Source organism: Diorhabda sublineata, chromosome 3, assembly GCF_026230105.1.
Source record: "Diorhabda sublineata isolate icDioSubl1.1 chromosome 3, icDioSubl1.1, whole genome shotgun sequence".
Lineage (NCBI taxonomy): Eukaryota > Metazoa > Arthropoda > Insecta > Coleoptera > Chrysomelidae > Diorhabda > Diorhabda sublineata.
The window spans coordinates 27,743,058-27,765,277 of NC_079476.1; the positions used below are offsets into that span (position 1 = coordinate 27,743,058).

At 30.2% G+C, this 22,220-nt stretch overlaps 2 protein-coding genes across 5 annotated transcripts in view; both read left to right on the forward strand.

Annotated features, from left to right (window-relative positions):
- LOC130441850 (rho guanine nucleotide exchange factor 12) overlaps positions 1–15,049 on the forward strand; it is a 229,572-nt gene extending 214,523 nt beyond the window's left edge. For all 4 annotated transcript variants that reach the window (XM_056775661.1, XM_056775664.1, XM_056775662.1 and 1 more), the window contains 4 exons: positions 5,214–5,342; positions 8,078–8,451; positions 8,533–8,697; positions 9,943–15,049. In XM_056775661.1, the coding sequence (XP_056631639.1) occupies positions 5,214–5,342; positions 8,078–8,451; positions 8,533–8,697; positions 9,943–9,981 (707 nt within the window). In that variant the 3' untranslated portion in view covers positions 9,982–15,049. The remainder of the gene's footprint in view (positions 1–5,213; positions 5,343–8,077; positions 8,452–8,532; positions 8,698–9,942) is intronic.
- A 4,461-nt stretch (positions 15,050–19,510) lies between these two features.
- On the forward strand, positions 19,511–20,305 carry LOC130441851 (cytochrome b5-like). The gene has a single exon (XM_056775666.1). The coding sequence runs from the start codon at positions 19,591–19,593 to the stop codon at positions 19,984–19,986; it is 396 nt and encodes a 131-aa protein (XP_056631644.1). The 5' UTR covers positions 19,511–19,590; the 3' UTR covers positions 19,987–20,305.
- The last annotated feature ends 1,915 nt before the right edge of the window (positions 20,306–22,220 follow it).

A 22,220-nucleotide genomic window follows, 5' to 3' on the forward strand; every position in this document is an offset into this window, starting at 1 on the left:
CTAAAGCTCAAAAAGAAAAGTAGGTGGCAACATGTTTATTGTTAGAGAAATATCATAATATATTCCTTGGAATTGGATTCTGATTCTGCTGGGTTTTGAGCAATTCACCCATTCTATTCGGGCCCTATGAAGAAAAATGTATTGGATGGAGTTCAAACTATGGAGACCGACATATCTGTTTCTTTGATTTCGACGTGTTTTTACGGGATTTTTCCCGGAAAGGGGCGCATTTATTTCTGACCAGTAATTAATCTCGATTCAGCCATAATTAATTATTATAATATATATAATTAATGAATTAATGAAATTATAATTCAGTACCATGGATTCCCATCTGAAGCGGATCTTGGTGTGTAACATATTTCTTATTTATAGTAACTTTAAGGAAGATAGCAATGAAAAGACTGATGAGTTAATGAAAATATATTGATATAAATTGATTTCTCCCACAGATTCCTAATTTACTGATATTTTCCAATAATTATATCAACTCCTTTAGTACTATTGACTACTCCCTTTACTATTATCTTCATTCACCTATCAGTAGATTTAACTTAATATTATATCGATGATTACTAACCTCGTATTCTATATAGGCTTTGCTAACTTTTCTGGTCGTCATTAAGGAACAGCATTTTTAATTAGTACTCAACAGTATTCATTCGAAATATTTTTTCAAATAGGGGGTTGTTTTATTAAGTAACTAACCGTAACTCTTCTTGAAGTTTAGAAAAAATAGCTAAAATGGAAAGACTGTATCGAGAAAACCGTATTGAAACTACGAAGTGAACGAACAATACAGTAACGAAACAAACCTTGAAATGTAAAACTGGGATAATAATTGATTATTATTACATAAAAAGAAATTATTAAGTGAATATGTTCATCTTTTACAACCGTTCCATACTTGTTCTCAGCTCAAATGAAAATTCCTATAAAAAGTGGTAGAATAAAGTCCAATAAATTTTCTATATTCCACTTTCTGGCGGACATTTCGATAACTGATTACTTATTGCCTTTTCCCGTACCAACTTCCCAATTATGTTACATTTCTTAATTTTTCTACAGAATTTTAAGTTTTCAGTTACTGAGTTTTGCTCGATTCAAACATAAAAACTTCGTAGTTATTGAGAGTATTCGTGATTTACGATATACTGGCGTGTATACAGACACTTTCCTAAACCACTAATCATTTAGCTATTTACTGTGATTGTAATATTGCATCATTTTCATTCAAATAAAAGTTCTCAACAAGAACTTTTCTGAAATAGTTTGATTTTGTTATTATTAGAATTCTTGAAAAATATAACCATGAACTGCTCCTATTCAATAAGTTAATGACACTTGAAAGATAGTTAACGAGTTATTTATTGCTTTTCAGTACGTTAAATACATCTAACTGCATTTTTTATTCAAGTTTGTGAAGTACAAAATATTACTGAACCAAAATAAATATTAGATTATCTGTGATTCAATTTGTGAAATACCGAATATTTATAGGTGAGTTCTAACAAAATCTACTCACAAATAATTTTTAGTTGTCGGGATCGACCAATTGCATTATTCAAACGTGCCTAAATTATTTCAATGAAATATATCAACCTTTGCTATGTCAATCCTTATTCTATCATTCGATATTTTCTACAAACTAGCCGAGGATAGATAATTTGAATATAAAATTATGAATAACCATGTAGTTTTATGTATCGTTTATAGCGCTGACTAGCATTGTTATACATATGATAAAATAAAAAGAAGAAAAAACTCGAAAGTTAAAACATAGTCAAAAAGTTTCAAATTCCATTACTCTCTAATATTTCATGGTTATTTTAGAATTTAATGATGGATTCATATGTATAATTTAATTTCCTCTTTTAAATATTGCGAGAATATTTTTTGTTTCATCCAAGTTTAACGAAAATAATAGAAAATAGACAGTTGCCAAAGTATTTCAAACACTTTGGTAATTTACTAATGAGCCGTGAAACAATACCGAAGAAAATATATTTAACTCATTCGTTAAACAATCTGTCTATCATAAGGTTAAAGCGTTAATTAATAGAACAGGCAATATTTCAAAATTAGTGTCTTGAAATGATACAAACAGCAAATAGTATCCAACAAAGATCATATTTGATTAAAATTGTTCTACCTAATTGTAATACGATTTACAAAACCACTGAAGATTTATCACCAAAAGAAGAAGCTAGTTGATCGGCAAACTGTTGTTGGTTTAATACACGTCGAAAATCATCGCACGAACATGTTCGCGATTTAATTTCATTTTTTGACCAAGACAAATGTTTCAAGGTATCTGTAAACAATTCAAAAGCACTCGTATGACAACACGTTCTGAGTACGTTCACCATTAAAAATGTCAAATTTTATGATGGCTTTGTCTGATTTCACATATTCATATCAGTATTACGATATCTCAAAACTTGAGTAGTAACTCATATAAGCGGTTTCTTCAAGAGAAGAAATTGGATAACTTCAAGTCGTCTGCACATTCGTGGTAATCGGCATGTTTGAATTTCGAACCAACCAAACCTGGATGTTTTCCAGATTATGGAGATTGTTGTGGCTGCATATTATAGCGTGGATAATAAGTGCCAGTCTATAGTTTTCGAAAACTATGAACTGGAATCATGCAAATCACCTATTGGCTAATTGCGGATTCTAAACCATAAAGAGATTCTGGTCAGAGTTTTCGAATGTCGCCTTCCATTTGTCGGTGGATTAGAATTGGAAACTCAACCTACAAAGACCTTAGTTTTATTACTCTAGTTTCTTGCGTTAATTTATAACTTTATTTTGTATTAGATTTTGAGTGTTTTGATAATAATTATTAAGCAGTTATGATTTAACAACGCACACGTATTTTACAATATATTTCTATATCAATAAGCTTCAGTACCTTGTAAATTGCGCGGCTGATAAGAATCAATCAAAAATAACATGTATGAGGGATTAATAAGTTTTAAGATGAAAAATAAAAACAAACGAAATATCCCTTCAGCTGATCGCATTTATACCTGTCATAGTTTTCGAAAAGCCTTTTATATGGATTATGTCTCCAGAAGAAGCCGGTTGAATTCAAAATGTTACTGTTTCTCTTCACAGGATACCGCCTTAAAGCAACTGTAAGAATTAGAAACATATAAAATTAATAACACTTCTGTTTTTAATCGATTCCGACGTATTTACTATCGACGTCAACGACTTTATCATCAAAATTATAGTTAATTGACTTATTTCATTTATCAGTGTAAAAAAATAAAATGGTTCAAACATTGTCTAAAATTTTTGTACCAGAAAATAAGATACTTCATTTTAAGAGATATAGGACCGTTTTAGTACTAGTCAACTTATGTAGTACAAAAAAAATATAGAGTAAACCGGAGTAGAACAGACCACAGAAAATAAATTTTAATAGTAGAACTATTAACTATAGTAATACTAGCTCAAACATGACAAATTCTTGGCACCTAATACTTTCTAGTTCTTCAAGAATAAAATACGCAATCGTTTTTTCTCACTTAGTTTAAGTTTTATCGTCGTAACAGCTTTCAGGGTATAACTTCAAGACATAATTTACGTATAATTCAATACACATTGGAAATATCGCTAACGTTGTGGTAGCAATTTGTTTTCCAATAAAATCACTAGCCCTTGCTCGGTCTATAATCACCGTGACAGTTTATAAATGTTTCTCCGAATACATTTGTTACGCTTAGTTGTTCTATCTCTGTTCTCAAAATCATTTTAAAAATAACATCTCGATATATGATTGCTGTAGGATATCGGAGCGTGGTATTCCATGAAAAAACAAACAATTTTATTTTTGTAAATTTAAAGGTATGCTATATTATGTTCTGGATTTTCCTGAATCAAATCAGTTAGTTGATGAAATCATTACACCAACTTGCCTATCTCTTGTACTTGGCTTATGAAAATAGGTTTTTTTACAATTCGTTTTAATGAAAAAGTTTAGTGCGAATGTGGTTTCGAATCACTTACCGGATCTAATCGAGCTAACATAAACCACTTATAAATTATAAATAAAAGTTTTTTAAAGTTTTTTAAAAAAATACTATTGTGTAGAAAGATCGTTACAAGTGAATTGTTAATTTTGTGGTAACCTTTCTTACAACTTTTTTGTATTCATACTAGGAGTATAACAAAAAAGTTTACTAAATGGTAATGTCTAATTAAAGATTCCTTCACATACACATAAAGACGGAGCAAATATCTGAAATTTGATATAATGCATATTCATTGAAGTCGTGTTTCAATATCTTTTTAGTTTGTGGTGGTTGGTATTTATCAAATAACGATTATCGGTTCATTTTATTTCTAAATTTTGAAATATATTTTAAAATCATCAAAATCTTATAGTAGGCGTGACCGTATGTCCATTTGTTTTTATTCTATGGGTGTTTGAAAAAGGATCATTATACAGGTTTATGTTTTCAGAACTAATGTACATGAGGTTACTTTTATATTAAAGAGTAACTGATAAAGTTTCTTAAATTCCGATTACGGATGCTCAACATAGTCTCCCTTAGTTGCACTGCACATCTATCTGATACTCATATGTATTCCACATCTTAGCTAGCATATCTTAAGTGATGGATTCGATGGATTCTTCAGTTTAACTAATGTTGTTGGAAGGAGGCGGATTTAAACAGTGTCTTACAAATCCTGATAAAAAAATCCAAAACAGTAAAGTCTGGTGACCCTTTTAGGCCAGTGCTGGATACAATTATTTATGTGTTAAATCGACACCTTAAGTACCTTCGTCGGCATATTTCAATATTATGTGAAATAGAAGCTGCAATAAAAAACGTTGATACGCGTACACTCATATCAATCAACACACAATCATCTTCATGTTGACTGGTAAAATATCTGTCGAGGCAAATAATTACAAATTATTATTTATAAAACCAGACAGATTTTTGAAATTTGTTCGAAATTTGCAAGCGTGAATTATTCCAGAGACTGAAAAATTATGAGATTATTAGCTTACCTGCACCTACCTACCTCAAATAATTAATGACTCAGTAGCAGTTTAATAATAAAAAAAACTCATGAATATAGTTTTGATAATAACGTTTATTTTTTCTTATATTTGATATACTGTAAATTATTGAAATATTCAGAGTTGTGTTGCTCTCTATTTATTTTGGTAACATGGTAAATGGTTTTAGAAATGGTTGCTGGTGGTGGTATACAAACGACAAAGGTTAGTGCAGAAGAATGGCCGTTAATACAACCGTCGCAAGTCAACGTAGCAGTACCCCCGGTTCACATCGCCGAATCCATGCTCACACCGTTAGGTATGCACATTCACTATGCACGATATTGCTTATCTCCCACTAACAATGTACAAAACGAAAACCCTACAGGTAGGTTTTAATTTTAATTTATAACCGCTTTTATGGGAAGTTGTTCATGATGTACCGTCCTCTTAGTAAGAATTAATTGGGGAAAAATAGCTTTGCTTCCTCGATTACACATAGAATCCTGGAAAAATATCTAACCCATAAAAAAGGTAGATAATCTTCGCTGCTTGCTACAATGCTAAACTTGTAAGTAATATATAACTGCCAGAAAATTTCAAAGATTTACAACTCATATTGAGTTTGAAAATAGTAATTATTCATTTTTGCTAACGCTAACACAACTCGGTAGAAGCTGTCCACAGGTAATGTCTTCGTTTTAAAATCGCCTTTCATTTATTCCTTACGGTTACTTCCTACTTAGAATGAATAGTTCTTTTGCTCAGGTTTCTTGATGTATATTAAACACTACAGTTTAATCTCAGATTGTTTTTTATTTTATCCATATTATCACTTGCTGTTAAGATTTTGTTGTTAATATCCACACCCATGAAATCTGGATCGTGATTAGTTTGACAGGTTATAGGTAACAAAGGTGTAGAAAATTTCATCTCAAATTTATTTAAACTTACGATGCTCATTGCCAGACACATAGTATGGTTGCAACCCTCCGCCGGACACCCCTAAACTGTAATATTTTGTAATTATACTTACCTAATTTTATTAAACTGTTTCCTCAGTAGCCAGACAGTTTTGTGGGTTCTATCATCCTGCCAGGCGCATTAAAAGTGCCCAATAGTTGCGAGAGTGGGGATCAAATGCAGCAATTGCATTGCGATCTTTTACTTAACATATACGATGTCTTATCCCGAATCGTTTAGTGATTTTTTTTTATAATTTCTCAAGAAATTTAATTAAAAAGAATTATCACAGCTAATTCAATTGAAATTTCAAAGGTATTAAAATTTGATTGTTTATTACACGAAAGGTAAATTTTTTAAAACATAAAAAATAGACAGGAAAATAACTTTTCAACTAAGTATTCAATCATTTTCATTCCCATCAAAATCTCCACATTCGTCGTCACTGCAATTCCAATCCGAGGATTGATCGTTATCAATGTCTTTTTCTCTGTCTGTTTCTACAATTTCTACAATAGTAAAATAGACCCCACTTGATTCAATTTTAAACAGTCACAAATTTATGTGAAATAATAGAAAATAATTATTACATACCTGGTAACGTTTGTAGATACGCATTCGGTAGTTGATCCCCTTCATATCATTTAAAATGGTATTGGTCATTATCCAGAATCCAACCATCATTACTGGAAATTTCGCTTTTATTCAATAAGAGCTTCGTTTACATCTGAGACTCTATATGAATCAATACATATTTGTAACCTAGAAGCATCAACATCAATTAAAGTGCCAATATTGTATAAATAACACATACAACTGTCTCCGATAATTTTGCTTCCACAAAAGTTGATGAAAGCTTCCTGAAATTCTACATATTTTTTTAATAATTTAAACTGTTTTAATTCTCTTCACTTGAAAAATGTAAGATTGTAATCACATCCTGTGATCGCTTGTAATCCAGGTAAACTTTTACAAACAGATTCTCTTAACTTTGCGTGTATTTCGGTATCAATAGCTCGAATTGCTTCATAGTCGATTTTATACACATGGTATACTATCTTAGTATCAGCTTCTTCATGCCCCGGACAAGACAATTCTTCAACGATTCTCCACATTGCTTTGTTGGTCCCATTAACAGTGAAAGAAGGACATTTTCTGAAATTAATATGTATCATTTTATTACCTAAGAATGGCACCAATTGATCAGTAGTTCAATGTGGAATGAAAAATCAACCAAAGCTTCTTTAAAATTATAATTTCGCAATTCTTTGGAGAAATCACTAGGACGACCTTGTTCAGGTCCAGCTATGGTGTACTCTGATTCTGCAGATACAAACCGTTCAGAATATTTATAATGATTTATCAATGGTTTAAAATACTGCCATTTGCAACTTTTTTTTAGAAAAACCTCCAAATTCTTTAGAAATATTTATTATTGTGTGTAACAAGAAAAAACCGTCAATTATTGCACCAGTTGCTGGTGGACTATTGAACACTTTTAATAAATTAATAAATTTGTGATAAGATTTGGTACACCTTTGTTACCTGTTACCTGCTAAATGAACCATGTTCCAGGTTTCATGGGTGGGCATCATTATTACCTGGCTCGTAATTCACACTTTCTTCAAATTATACTGTTCATTATATTTGCATGTTGCTTGGTTTATAAAATAAACACATGTTGAATACTACTACATTCACTGCTTCAGCTTATGGTTGTCCACAACATGTCTTTCTACCGACTCCAGTCTTTCTGTTCTTACCTTATAACTTGAACAATAATTTTTTCTTTTTTTTCTGACTTATTATGTATGCAGTGGAAATTGGACATAAACTGTATTAAAATCTGTTTTTAATTCAGTTGAAACCTTGCGCTAGGTACATTACTACAAGACAGTTACAAATAAATTCGCCATAACATTTTATTTTCGTTACATAAGAATAAATTTTCTAACCAGTTTTTGACGCCCAAATAAATTGATAATTTGTTCACTAATACACAAGTATCTATATACAATCTAAATCATAAATTTATGATTTTTTTCATTATAATAATTACAGTAAATTGGAAGTATTCAATTTATTTTTTAGAGCAAATTCGTCGAAAGGACGCTATGGTCAAACAAGCATTAGAGGACAAAGAAGGCCTAGTAGCAGACATGTTGAGTATACCTCGTGAACATTTCGAACATATCGCAGATATGGCCTCAATCGATCCTTCTATTGGAAGAGATCCATCTGAAAGGGTATTAGCCTCCATATTCCAAGTCAATCAACTACAGAAGGCTGTGAACGAATCTTTGAATATCACCGAATTAGATGCCATGGCTGTTAAAGGAGGAAAACACCCAACTTGTGCAAGTCAACAAGAAGGCAGTGATGAACATTCGAATATACCTACTATACCTACTAATCTAGTTAGAGAAATAGCCAGCTCTCTAAATTCACAGCTTACGACCCTTTTGGTAAGTTATTAAATTTAATGATTTTTTTTTTCTAGATGAAGCATACCAATTAAGGTATATCTAATAAATCATATATTCCAGAGCGAAGTAAAACAAATAGAAGAAGAGAGAGATAGGCTAAGAAAAGAGTTACACAGAGTTCGAGAACGTTTACATGAAGAACACAATCTTCATAATCCTTTAATTGTTGACGATGACAATATTGATTGTGCCTCAGAACAGAGCGGCCCCAATGACAGTTTACAGGTAAATAATTTTTTGTATTTCTATTGATAATGCCCTGAGTAAATATATTGGTATTTTTTCACTTCAACTGTCATTTGAAAGGAAGAATCGTTTAATAACTTGTATTGTTTTTTGTAATACTCCAAAGTTCAATTATTTATGTACAAACACCAAGGTTTATAACTTTCCTCCCTCCTCCTTTCTTTAGTAATTTTGCTAAAATTCGATCATGTAGCCAAAGGTCAAGATACAGGAGGAAAATAAAAGTAATAATTTATCGAGCTTAATTACAGTGTGAACATTGATTAAAATTGGTAAAAGCTTAAGGAGCAATAATACAAAGTATTTTTAACTGGAATCGGCCTAGAAAATCAGTTTAGCTTACATTTATCTTGACTTTGTGTGTTTTAAAATGAAAATAAATGCACTTCTTTATAACATTTTTTTATGAGAATCAAAGCATTTGTCAGGATAATCTTTAAATTTTTGTGTATGAGTATGGCCTCATTCACTTCTCTAAGATCTTGCTCCAGACTCATATGGTGTCTAGCCTTACTGGTCTCGATATGCCCTAAGTTATAGTGTAGATTGGTTTTATATGTTTCCCAATCGGCTTTTCTTTGATTCCTACTGATTTCTGTCTCTAGTCTGAATATGATTGTTCTATGAATAGAGAGACGGCTCATTCTATACCCTCCAGTTTTTTATCCGTTCTTTTAGGTTCGATGTACTCAATATTATGTCTAAAACTTCTTCCCCTACTCTTTTTACAAATGTTGTGTGTTCCCTACATTGTGTATGTTATTAGTTAAAATATACTCATATATAAGAGTTGCTCACCTCTGTTGTTGGTGTTTTTGCTCCCCCAAACAATGTTTTGCATTTGCATCGCATCCTAAGTAGTATTGGTAGCTTCTTTCTCTGGTAGTACTCTACTAGTCTTTACAGCTCTAGTGGCAGTACAGGCCTGTTCCAATCGAAGTAGCAGGAGACTATGATAATTTCTTGACGTTTTTTTCGTATTCGAGGCATGCAGCAATTGGTACGAGGTCGCTGGTCTGAAATTGGTATTTTTACAGGTGACTTTTTTGACATGTTCCCTGTAGACCCAGGGTTGCTGGAATAGGTTTTCTTTAGTGAACGACTGTGCGATGACTGCTGATGCCTCCTCCCTCCCTAGTCAGAGTATAGTGTATCAGATATTGGAATAAAGTTATATCTCTAGGTCACTCCACCATAATATATTTATTTTTCTCTTTTTTTCAGATAGTAACAAAAAGCGATTGCGAGGAATCAGAACAGTGAAGAGACCAGCAGCTTATACATTTCTGGCGCTCGTTATATTTTTATTGTACTAAAAAAATTTGTCCTTTTTGCATAGATAATCTGAAAGTGTACATTTATATATATATATATATATATATATATATATATATATATATATATATATATATTTATATATATATAATTGTAATGAAAAAATTGATATCCTGGTATTATATATACACTATTTTTTTAATGAACGAAGGAAACAATACTGTGATCTTTACACACATGTAAGTTTTCCTGGCTGTTCAGCGACTTTAAATACAAGAACCTGTGGTTATATTTAAAGTCTGTGCAATAATGCTTACCTAGTTGTTCATTATTATAAATCGCTAGAGGACGCTAAGTACGACAATTGTATTTATGTGTACATAATATAGAATAAGTTTATATAATTTTGTTACATTTTTAGTATTTTTCCATTAGTTAACCCTCTTACTAGATAATTCATTTCATCATATTTTGAAGCGAAATGTTTGTAAGTAAATTCTTAAATTGACATTAGCATCCATCTTAAAAATAACAAATCTTATATTTATTATTATTTTCTTATAAAGCATTGAAAACGATAATTTCTTATTTTCAGTGAATTTTTAGGTAAATGGAGTAAAGTAACTTGAGAAGTTTCTCTGTAAAAATAATATTCACTTGGACATAAGACCTATATGGCTCTTACACTTCAACTGTGACATTACCAAAAAATTAGCACCCCAAATTAACACATGCTCAATTAATTTCAGAAATTTTTGTTATATGTTAGTTATAGATTATTGTGCAATTATTGAAGTTTTTATTCAGAATGAATTATATCAAATATATATATATTATTTTACAATGTTGCTCCTTTTTTTCTAAATCATAAGTTCTAGCTGCTACAGAGGTGTCAGTACATCTTCCGTAAGATGCAACTTAGTGGTTTAAAGTAGTAATATATATGATAGGGGGCACAATCATATTTTTGAATCTATGTAAATTAAGAAACATAAGGAATATTAAATGAACCAAAATTGTGTAACCCAATTGGATTTAGATGAATAACATCTTAGGTCAAACCTATGTGCTGTGTTGATGAGGTCTTCAAACATAGAAGCTATTCTTCTTTTATCTGAAAAAGAGAAAAAGTTTCTTTTCTTAAACTTGTATCAAATTTAATACAAATTATCAAAAATTGGTCTATGCTGCAGAATTAACACGTAATCCTAAAAATTGATTGAATTATTATTGTATTTATTGCAAGTCTGACCCCAACAGGCTAGAATCATTATTCTGGAGTACTTTGAATACATTTCTGAGGTTTATAAAATTACTGGGTGTATGAAAATTAATAAAACAAAATATTTATTTTCGATTTTAGAAAAAATCATGTGTCATAGTCTCCATGTAGGAGAATAATTTTTATTAATGCATAATAATCGACCCCTCACGGGGTTAGAGTAGGACAAAATTACCTCCAAGAAGTGGAAATTGTAACTTTAGTTCGACCCGCAAAAGTCCTGACCTTTTTCCCAATGAACACTGTTAGGATGTATGAAGTGAGTATTACCTCTGACCCTATGACTCTTCATCCCACAAGTGTTCATTGAGATAACTAACTGAAATTCTTATGGCCCAAGCTAGATTTAGAATTTTCATTCCCTGGAAACAATTATGTCCTACTGTAGGCAGGTGCAGATTTATATTATCATCCGTTGATAAACGTCTTTTTTCACTTTGGGCATAACTTGTACTAATAGATAAAGTGAACTTATAAAAATCATTTTTCAGGAATTTGAATAACTTCCTATTTTGTGAATATTGTAAATATTATGGATTCATATATTCTCAACTCAAAAACAATAAAAAAATATCTTTAATTTACTGGCGTCAGTTTAAAAATGTTTCCTGTCAGTTTTTAAAGCAAAAAGATGCCAACAATATTTTTTTTTATGCCATAACTCCTTTATCTTCACTCACATACATCTAACTAATTATTATATTTATTAATAATTGAAGATGCCATAACGTTGGTGACTGTGTGGGATAAAGTTAAATGCAGAACTCCTTATTGGTCATGAGTCACCTTTCAAAATTAAACCATTTTTCTTGACACAATTATTCTAGAATTGAAAACAATCACATGTGACAAAATAGTGGAAAATCAAAAATTATCTTCTTCATAACGACCAAAACAAACAACGTGACGTATAGTTTCTTATATTTTATATGAGCATAAGTAGATTGATTGTTTGGTATTTTGTCATCAATATTTATAGAGTGAAAAGCTTACCATTCATTGAATAATGATTAAGAATGATTACCAATCTAGAAAAAATTAATATACACGAGTTTTTATTATAAGATTCTAGGTATTTCAGATTTGTAAATATGTAGACTCTAACATTGCAGGTAGTAATGCTGGTTGCCTATAGTATGACGTCTTGGTGGATTAAATATATTTTAATTATAATTTTATTTTTTAAACTGTCCTAATTTGTAGAAAATAAATTACTGGCAGTACTTCTGTTTTCTTTGATATGACTGTGAATTTCAGTTTTTTTTATGTCGTCAAATGTAGACCTTTCAATATTTCACCTCAAAATGTTTCTACAATGCAATTTACAATATATTGAGTAAGGGGGTTACTTTGTGGAAGTACTAGTTGTTATACAAAGAATTTCACAATTAACAGAAACAAAAAAATGTGTGTGTTAGGTGATCCAAAATTGTTCATACATTAATTCTTAGAATTTTAGTTTTTCAAGAAATAATGGTTCTTCCGTATGAACATATTTTTTCTATAATTTCGATATGACATTAGATTAATTAATTGTCACCATCTATCCTATACCATATGAATACATAATAATTTTGAGGTTTAAGTAATTTTTATTTAATCAAAGAAATAATTTTAAACATTTTTCTTTAGATGTTTCTATGCATTAAAGGTATTTTTTATAAAAATTATTATGAAGTCTCAGAAAAAATTGCTGTTATATTTAAAATTACTATTAGCTTTACATGATCGCCTTTTATATAAGCTATGTAATCTGATATATGAAGTATTAGTATGTATAAACTATTCATAAAAAGTATTTTCTCCATAAAAAATGTGAGTACTTTATATATTATTACTTATTTTTAAAGTGAAATATATTATAAGTATATTTTATGATGTTTTTTATTGTTTTTAGAAATGTTTATGTAGTAATATGTGGATGTAGTCGTGGTATTCTTTGTATAGAAATATTATTTATAACAATTCCCCCATTTACCTGATAATAGTATTCTATTTATTTGTTAGAAAATTTGTGTTTTTTATTCAATTGGTGTACTCTAAGATATGTGGGTGTTACACCATTACGTTTTCGTTAACTTGGTCTAAAAGTAAATAACAGTACTAGTGTTATTGTTAACTGAACTTGAGTCATTTTATAATGATGTGAGTTTCAACCTATGAAGACTTGTTTGAAACAAGATTTTTGAAGTTATCCATCTATCAATTTAAAACGTGTCTATGATCTGTATCTTGCTTGTTCTTTGGAATAATCTAGGATTTCCTGGAAATTCATTTTATTTGAAATGAGGGATTCACGTCTATTTTAAGTTGCACTACAGGCATAATAGTAAGAATTTTTCACCTTAATATGAATAAATTTAATGTTATTTCTAATGCAATTTATTTTCAAGACGTGTTGTTACTAGAACCTTAAGTTAAAATTTGAAATACAAACAGTGTGCGAGTATAGGAAAGATTGAATTATCATCTGCACCATATATTTTAATCCTTGCTCGTTTGATTCAACAATAGCAAAACTAATTTTTTCACAGATCAAACAAAAAATTAATGTATTTTATTTTATACAATTTTAGTTTTTTAAAAAAGTCAGATTTACTTTTTTATTTTATTTTCAGTTAGCTGAAACAAAAAAATCTACGAAATTTGAAAAAAAAAATAGTAGAACAGTCCAAGTTATGAACACCGTCCTATTTAATTTGTTATAATAACCATCATCATAGACATGCATTTAAAATTGAATATATATATATATATATAGAAAACCTTTAATGACACTTTGTGGGATGTTTTCAATCAATAAGTAAACGAGGTAACCAAGCTTTGAGAGGCTCTTTGGACTGATTTTTTAATTTCTTGTAAAATGTCTTATGAACTGGATTATAATGGGACCAATGTAAAAAACAAATATTGGGACGTTATTGATTATAAATATCAGGAGAACTTTATTATCTAGATCGTTTCTATTTATCTTCAGTATAGGTGATACTTGAGATCTGGAAACATACATTTATCAAATTTGCAAAATATGTTCAGATCTCGTCGGGAACAACGAATTTTGTGAACTTCTGATACAAGATGAAGAAAAATAGTATGCACGCAGCCCGAAAATTTTGGCATGAGTAATATTAAACTGTATCTCTTTATCACATATGCTGGGAAACCCACTGATGCATTTTTAGCAGATTCTTTGATATTGATAATTCCTATTAGAGAACATCTGGTGGAATCTTCAGTGAATGGTTATTTGGAAAGTTTGAATACTTTTTATTGAATAAACTGGTTTGTACAATTATTTAAAGTGCTTATTAAAATGCTATATTCTATTAGTGCCCTTACCTACTTGTAATACATTCATTTTATCTTCTTATAAAACCCATTATATTTTGAAAAATATTCAAAAGAAATGTCTTCTCAGATTTTCAATTTTGCATTATTGCAACAAGCTTTCTTATGTGAAAAGTTAGTTTAAGAGAACCAACCATATTGGTTACCTTTTTTGAAAAATGTAAGTGCCTTTGATTAGCACCCCTTGTTGTTCATATACCGCTTTTGTATAACGCTTTGCCATTGTGCATTTTTGTTAGATGAAATGTACCCGAAAGTCACTTCGCATTTAATATACATAGATGTACATTATTTTACTTACTTTTTTTATTTTTTTTTTCAACAGTGAATTATAGATAATGGATGACACAGCATACATTTGTTATTATGTATTTATATATTTCAAAATAACAGTACTATTATAAATAAATTTCTCAAAACCCGCAATCGTGTTTTTATTTATAAAACTAATAAACCTGAACAAGCTAAACATGTTGGTTGTCAATTGAAAGTAATCAAATCAAATTTTATTCAATTATTTTAGAATAATGTACATTAAAAGTGAGTTATTAATGATATGTTAGGAATTCCAAGATTTAGTTCAAATGGCCTAAATATAATTTCTAGTTTTAATGTTATAACTCGGCGTTAAAACATCAATTCAAGAATTATTCCATATTACGCATTAATCACATCACATAGAGTGCCTTCCACTAAGCATTCACGACCACGATCTTTCTCGTTCCACTTAATGCAGACCGTTATAATCGTAAATCCAAGCGGAATAGATTACGGGGCGTTTTGACCATTGAGATACATATTGAGGAATGCAAAACAGAAAAAATAAAGTGAAAGCTTTAAGAGTTTATGTTATAATTTGGAAGTTATTAAATTTTTTAGTGGAGTGCTAAACTGATTTACATTGAAGTAAACCAGAAATATCTTTTGTGGCGATAGTTAAATATTTAGTGGTGCGTCAAAAAATGCTTCAAAGGTACTTATAATGTCCCTACCGCATCAAATAATGAGATAGATTCTCATGGTTGCAATATGTGTTACTTGAGTTTTGAAAATTTCGCTTATTCTTTCAACGATCACTTCGACCCACCTCTTGAATAGGGTCGTCGTGATCGATGACGTCATGACTGACGTTCTAGTTGCGACCATAACGATCGTAGTCTCTATGTGGAACGCCAAAAAAGTATTTCGAGCGCCTTAACGCTCAGTGTAATGCACCTATAGAATTGCTTTTATAATAATCATCTAGACTAATTATTATTTTATGAAGGATTTGCTTATTTGCTGGCGAATAAAACTTTATTAGCTATAGAGTATATTCAGTACAACAAATAATATATTATTTGTTCTAAAACAATTTATTTTCTCTCACATAGTGCCATTAGTTAAGAGTTAAGTTAAATTTTTCAGTAACAAATACTGATTGTTTATCATGTGTGTTTAAGCTAACTCTGTTTTATTTTCAATAACAATATTAGACTAGGGAGGTAAAGTACTTAAAATCAGTGATGTGTGTAATGCAAATTGTGCGTTGATATTTATTTAAAAAAAGATGTATCTCTTTATTTATATAAAAACAGAATGAACTTCCCTTCGTATTGTGAATTCATTCAATAATGGTGACTTCTTCGCCGAATTTTGGTTTGATATACCAACTTATTCATTTTGACTTAAAAACCTATAAATTGTTCTTTCACTTGCTCCTGTCATACGAGATCATATAGACACTAACTGGCGAACGAAGTCGTGGGTTGTTTATAACATGGAGACAGTAAAGAGGTTGTACAAAAACAAATTTCACCCATACAAATTAGAAATGACCCATCAACTTTCTGATAACGATCCCGACCGAATGCTACTGTGAAAATATGTCCACTAAAATTCTCCAACAGCCAGACAGTAAGGAGAATTTGTTTTAGTAACGAAAGTACTTTCTTTCTTAATGGAAATGTTAGAACTCAAAATGTCAGGTATTGGATTGACATAAATTCTGATATGCTCAGTAAAAAACATACGAAAACGAAATTGAACCGTTCATCTTCAAATTCTGAAAGATAATTTGAATGAGATTACTCGGAAATAAGATTTTAATAAGATGGTATTCTAGCACACCATCCGTGTCTAGATGAGGAATACCCTTGTAGATGGACTGAACGACGCGGTCCACTAGATTGGCTACCTCGCTCAACAGACTTAACACATTTAGATTTTTTTCTGTGGCGATAACTTAAATTTATAGCTTACGCTACAGCTCCTGAAAAAATTAGTGTTTCAAATTAGAGCATTATTGAAGAATGTGGGGCAATTTTCCATCACACATTTTATGGAGTCCGACAAGAGTTTAATAATAGAATGTGTAACTGCCAGGAAGTAGATGGACTGATGCTCCATAATAATGTTTCTTAAGAATTTCACATTTTGAAATGTTATCCAAGGTATAGGAAAATTCTTGTGAAAATTATTGTAAGAGATATTGCGAAAGAGAATGCAGATAGACCCACTCAAAGACAGGTAGAATCAGTATTTAGTATAGGAAAGTGTAATTTTTTCGATTTATAGGCGAATTTTAGTAATTACTGCTTGATAATCTAGATATAATATGGTTCAATGTGTGAATGTGATGATGTGAAAAAGAGCTAACTAGAACTGACATCGATGTGGTAAAGTTATCTACTAGTTTCACGAGGTATATTCTTCATGAACAATTAAATAATTTGTTTGACGACGTTCTTATTTCGTTATTCTGTCATTTAGCAATGTGATAAAAAAACAAATGAAACAATGCACACAGTATATTGACAATAATAGCATTTTCCTGATATTGGGTAAAATTTACTTAACTGCAATGCCCACGACGCAGGCATTATTTGTGAAATTAATTGGTGGTATACATATCTTTGGCACTATAGGCTCACTATATGACGGCCTGTGAAAATATGCAGCTTGGAATAAATAGTGATGTCATCTACTACGTCAAGCGAACGACTACGAGAACTAGAACGATACCAAGAGTATTATAATCTTCAAGGAACGAACATTGTATTTAAAGTAGCGGAAATATCATCTAAAATTTTGTGCTTGATATCCCAGAATAAAATCCGCATTTTGGTGCTTTTTTTTGTATTGAATCTTCAATCGAGGAAATTATCCTGCCATGTTTTTGCTTTTTCCGCATGAATGGATTGGAAGAAGCGTTTTTATACTTTTATTTTGAATACATTAAAAATAACCAAATTGAATATAACTCTTGCTGTTAATAAGTTTGAGTTTTGTCAATTCATCAAAACTATCTGAATTAAATTCTTTGAAAATTCATAGCGACTTAAGACAAGTCAATTATGATCAACTATCAAAACTTATTGAAAATAATGATGAAGTAGATTAATGATATTTTTGATTTGTTATCATAAAACGTGTTTGATTATTTTCCAAAGTTTTTAGTCACTTTAGAATTACGAAGAATATCTATTAGTATCACTCATTCTAAGCAAATTTTAATATTCTGTAACATTGTCCTCCACCTAATGCCTCAAAAATTCGAGATATTCATAGGCCCAGGCATCTACGTGATTTCACGATGATTGATGACCTTTGTGATTTGTTATCATAATACGTGCCTGATTATTTTCCTAAGTTATGACCACTCCACGGTTCTAAATGAACATATCAGTACCGGCATGGTATATTTATTTGATGAAATAGCTTTAAGGACTATTTGCGAATATGTATTAAGAGAAATTTATGTAAAACTGTCCTTTAGACTTAAGCGGAATCTAAAAGTAATCTGTCAATTATTGTGTTTAGAGTATGGAGGAAAGAGCTAAGGAGAAATCTGTTTTATGGTGTAGAACTCTCAAATGTGTTCGTCTGAAAGCGAAAAATAGTATAGTCCAAGAACTTCCCTCAAGCATTTGTAAGCAAAGATATGCTTTTTAATTTTGTCCTTTTCTAAGAACTTTCGGTGCTTTGCTACAAATTTTCGAATTTTGATGCAGCACCACAATCTTGTAGTTTCAATAATACGACCCTTTTTACACACATAGATAGTTCTCCTTACCCATCATAGTTTAGAGAGCTCTATTTTGTCAAATATTCTTAAATTTGTTTTGGAATTGTTAGAATTGATTAAAATATAGAACATAGTATGTTTCGAATACCATTGCATTAGAATAAAAGATTTTTAGGAAAAAGCTCATGTATTTTGCACCTCGCTGACAATGTTCAGACTTGTCCAAAATTCAACAAACCTCATCAAATAACCATCGCCTTTTCATAGTAAGATTGCGATTAAATTTCAAAATATCATGTTTCTCCCTTTCACCCGAAAATTGTTTTCTTCATGAAATATATGTGAAAAAACTCACCAATAGGATTGCGAAGGGTCTGAAAAATTCTTAGTATTAGTAACATAGATCGACAAGCATGATGAAATATGTAAAGCTATTGAAATTTTTTTTAAATATTACAATGATTTATCATCTAATATTATCCATGCTAATGTGACAAGGAAATGTGGCATCGGAAGGCTCTGCAAATGTTAATAATTTTTCCTAGAGTGCTTTCAGGTTTTTTTTTAATTACACTAAATATCTTCTCTCATCATTTCTACAATTTTTAATTTTCTTTTGGAACTAATTTCATTAGAAGCTTTATATGAATTTTATAAATCTTTTTATATCAATTATGCATATGAGATTCTGTGGAACCACTCGAAATGAGTGCTCAATACTCTTTACATTCAAATAATATATAAATGTTAATCAATCTTCTCAAAATATTTTATCATATTACAAAGCCGATCCTGGATACAATATTATTTTCAATAATCTTTATGAAAATCTATTCATGAACTTGAGATTTATTTTGAGATAATTTTGTATGGTCATACATAAAATAATATAAGCTTGCAACATATCGGTTAATATTGTATCTATAATCTACTGTCTAAAGAATAGTGTATAAAAAGAGAAATGAGTGTTACTGCAGAAAATAAATATTACACCCTCGAGGAAATATCTAGGCACGACGGAAAACAAGATACCAGAGTTTGGATAATTATCAAAGATATAGTATACGACGTTACTGACTACTTAGATGAACATCCAGGAGGAGGTGAATTGATAACGGAATGGGCAGGAAAGGATGCTACAAAAGAATTTGACGATTTTGGACACTCACTCGATGCTAAAAAGGATCTAAAGAAATACCATATAGGTGAAGTCGTAGAAGAGCAACGCAAAAAGAAAACTAAAACAGATAACAAGAAATTAATAACAGTACCGAAAAATCAGAAAATGTTAGATTCGTCAAATTTCAGGTATCGCAAGAGCTGCATTTCAATTATAACTTGTGGAATATTGGCGTGACTATAAACATTAGCTAGAGCTATTCGAAAAAAAATCATCTTTTGTATTGTGATAATCTATTCATATTTATGTATTTTAATGTTATTACAGATTAACTAACTATCTAAATAGTTTAGAGTGTGTGATAACTGTCTATAATTCTTTAGTGAAATGAGAGAAATATGCTTGATTAAGGCAGTTTGTATTCTGATACAAGATATTGACTATAGTTTAAGCTCGGTATTCGAATAAAATACGATAGAGAAATTCTTGTAGTACAGTTATTTCTCGTTGATGTTAATACAAGTTTGTAATTTCGAATAAATGTAATAGTTCAAAAGTCTTTTTTTTATCATGTATACTGCTTAGAGATATCACGTCATTGTTTATTTTGTTAAATGACAACTTTGTCATTATTACGACTATTTTCATAGGGCGGGTAAAGTAGTACTCGTACATAACTCTCATATATCCAAATCAATTCCGAAAATGTCGTATCTTAACTAGAATTAAAAAATATTTTCATAGAGACTTAAAATTAATCGAAACGTCAATATTTCAAAAATTATTAAAAAAAATCTAATTTTAAAACAGAGGAGACCTAAGATCAAGAACATTTAGAAGCATTTATTATATATTTATCATAATAACTGGTAATTCCTGAATGTAGTTATGTTATCAAATTATGTATCAACAAAATTCTAGTGAAGAGCATTATGATAAATCGTTTGTATTTCATATTTTAGTAAATAAACAAAATTATAGATTTTGGGCGAATAAGAATGGATGTTGGATAAGGGAAGATCATACACAACACCTAATAAAAGTGAAAGTTTCTGCAGGAATTGTAAGAAGCTAGATATTCTCTAACAAAAAAAACAATGCATCTCCCCATTGCGCACATCCTGTTGGATGCTGTATTTCTAAACAAATTTTCTATTTATTGTTTTTCTCATTGATCACTAGGCCATATTTTCTTGCCTTCTCTTTCAGTGGCTTAATACCCTTTGTCCTTTCCTCTGAACTAGCGACTATTATCTGTTGTGCGCTGTATTCTGTTGTATTGATTTTGAAATTATTTAAGATTTCTTATATTTTTTATCAGTATGTGAAACTCAACGTGGCCTGAGAAAATGTATCAATCAAAAATATGCCTTTGCCTCACCACTCTCTGAATACGATTTGAAAAACTGCGTGTTTGTTTTGATCTACTTGATATATTTAGTCATTTGTTAATTTATGAACCGACTTTCTCACGTATTATATCCAAAAACACTTTCTTCGATGAAACGCTTGTTGAAAATAGCTATCAAACTGACAATGTTATCATTTAACACAATCAACGCTGAAGTCGTATCTCTAAATCGAGACAACCTGTTTATATTAGTACTATATGTAAAAAAGGGCGATTGGAATAATAATTGACGGGTCCGAGTATGTATTTGAATTTATTTCAAATTACAAAATCTCCTCTATTCAATTGTTTTTAATTTTTTGTCTATAATTTATAAAATGGAAATTTGAGTGGCAGGCTAAATGTAGGACAATAGAATAATCTATAAAAAATGAAGTTTCGAAACAAATTGTGATAAAGTAAATTATGATAATAATATCTACGTTTTCAACGTAGACATTATAGCTGATGAGTCTTTTTAATTTTGTTTGTAGGTCAACACGAATGTATAGATTAAGAGTACACTATGAATAGTAATTCAATCCGCCGTTCTAACACTGCAGTTAAGTAAATAGTGAATTTTTTGAAAAAAATTTAAGTGATTACTTTTTCTACTATTTAATTTATTTGAAAATATCATCAATTAAAATAATAATAATCAATAAATTTCAGAAGCTAGAAAGAAAATATATAAAATAAGTTGTATATTCAAATAATTGCAAGGCGTAAAGTTGTCCTTGTTTCGGTGCACACAAATTTGACGAATATTTGTTTTTTCTGTTTTTCAATCGCAAGTTTATTATATATTCATTCCCTTCCCGATGGATCACACTTTTTATGTTCAGTTGGCATATTTACATAGTCAACTTCTTAAATTCTCGACTTTAACCTTTCAGACAAATAAATTTTAGTTTTTTGTTATATGTATACAATCAATTATATCTAAAAATATTTCCAGAACATAGAAAACTCATGTGTTGAGATAAGTAGTGACATATTTTAACCCGTTTCATTGAGGTACTGGAAAGTTTGAAAAGCGAGAGAATTTTAATACAATTCCAATAGTGTTTCAAATTAAGTG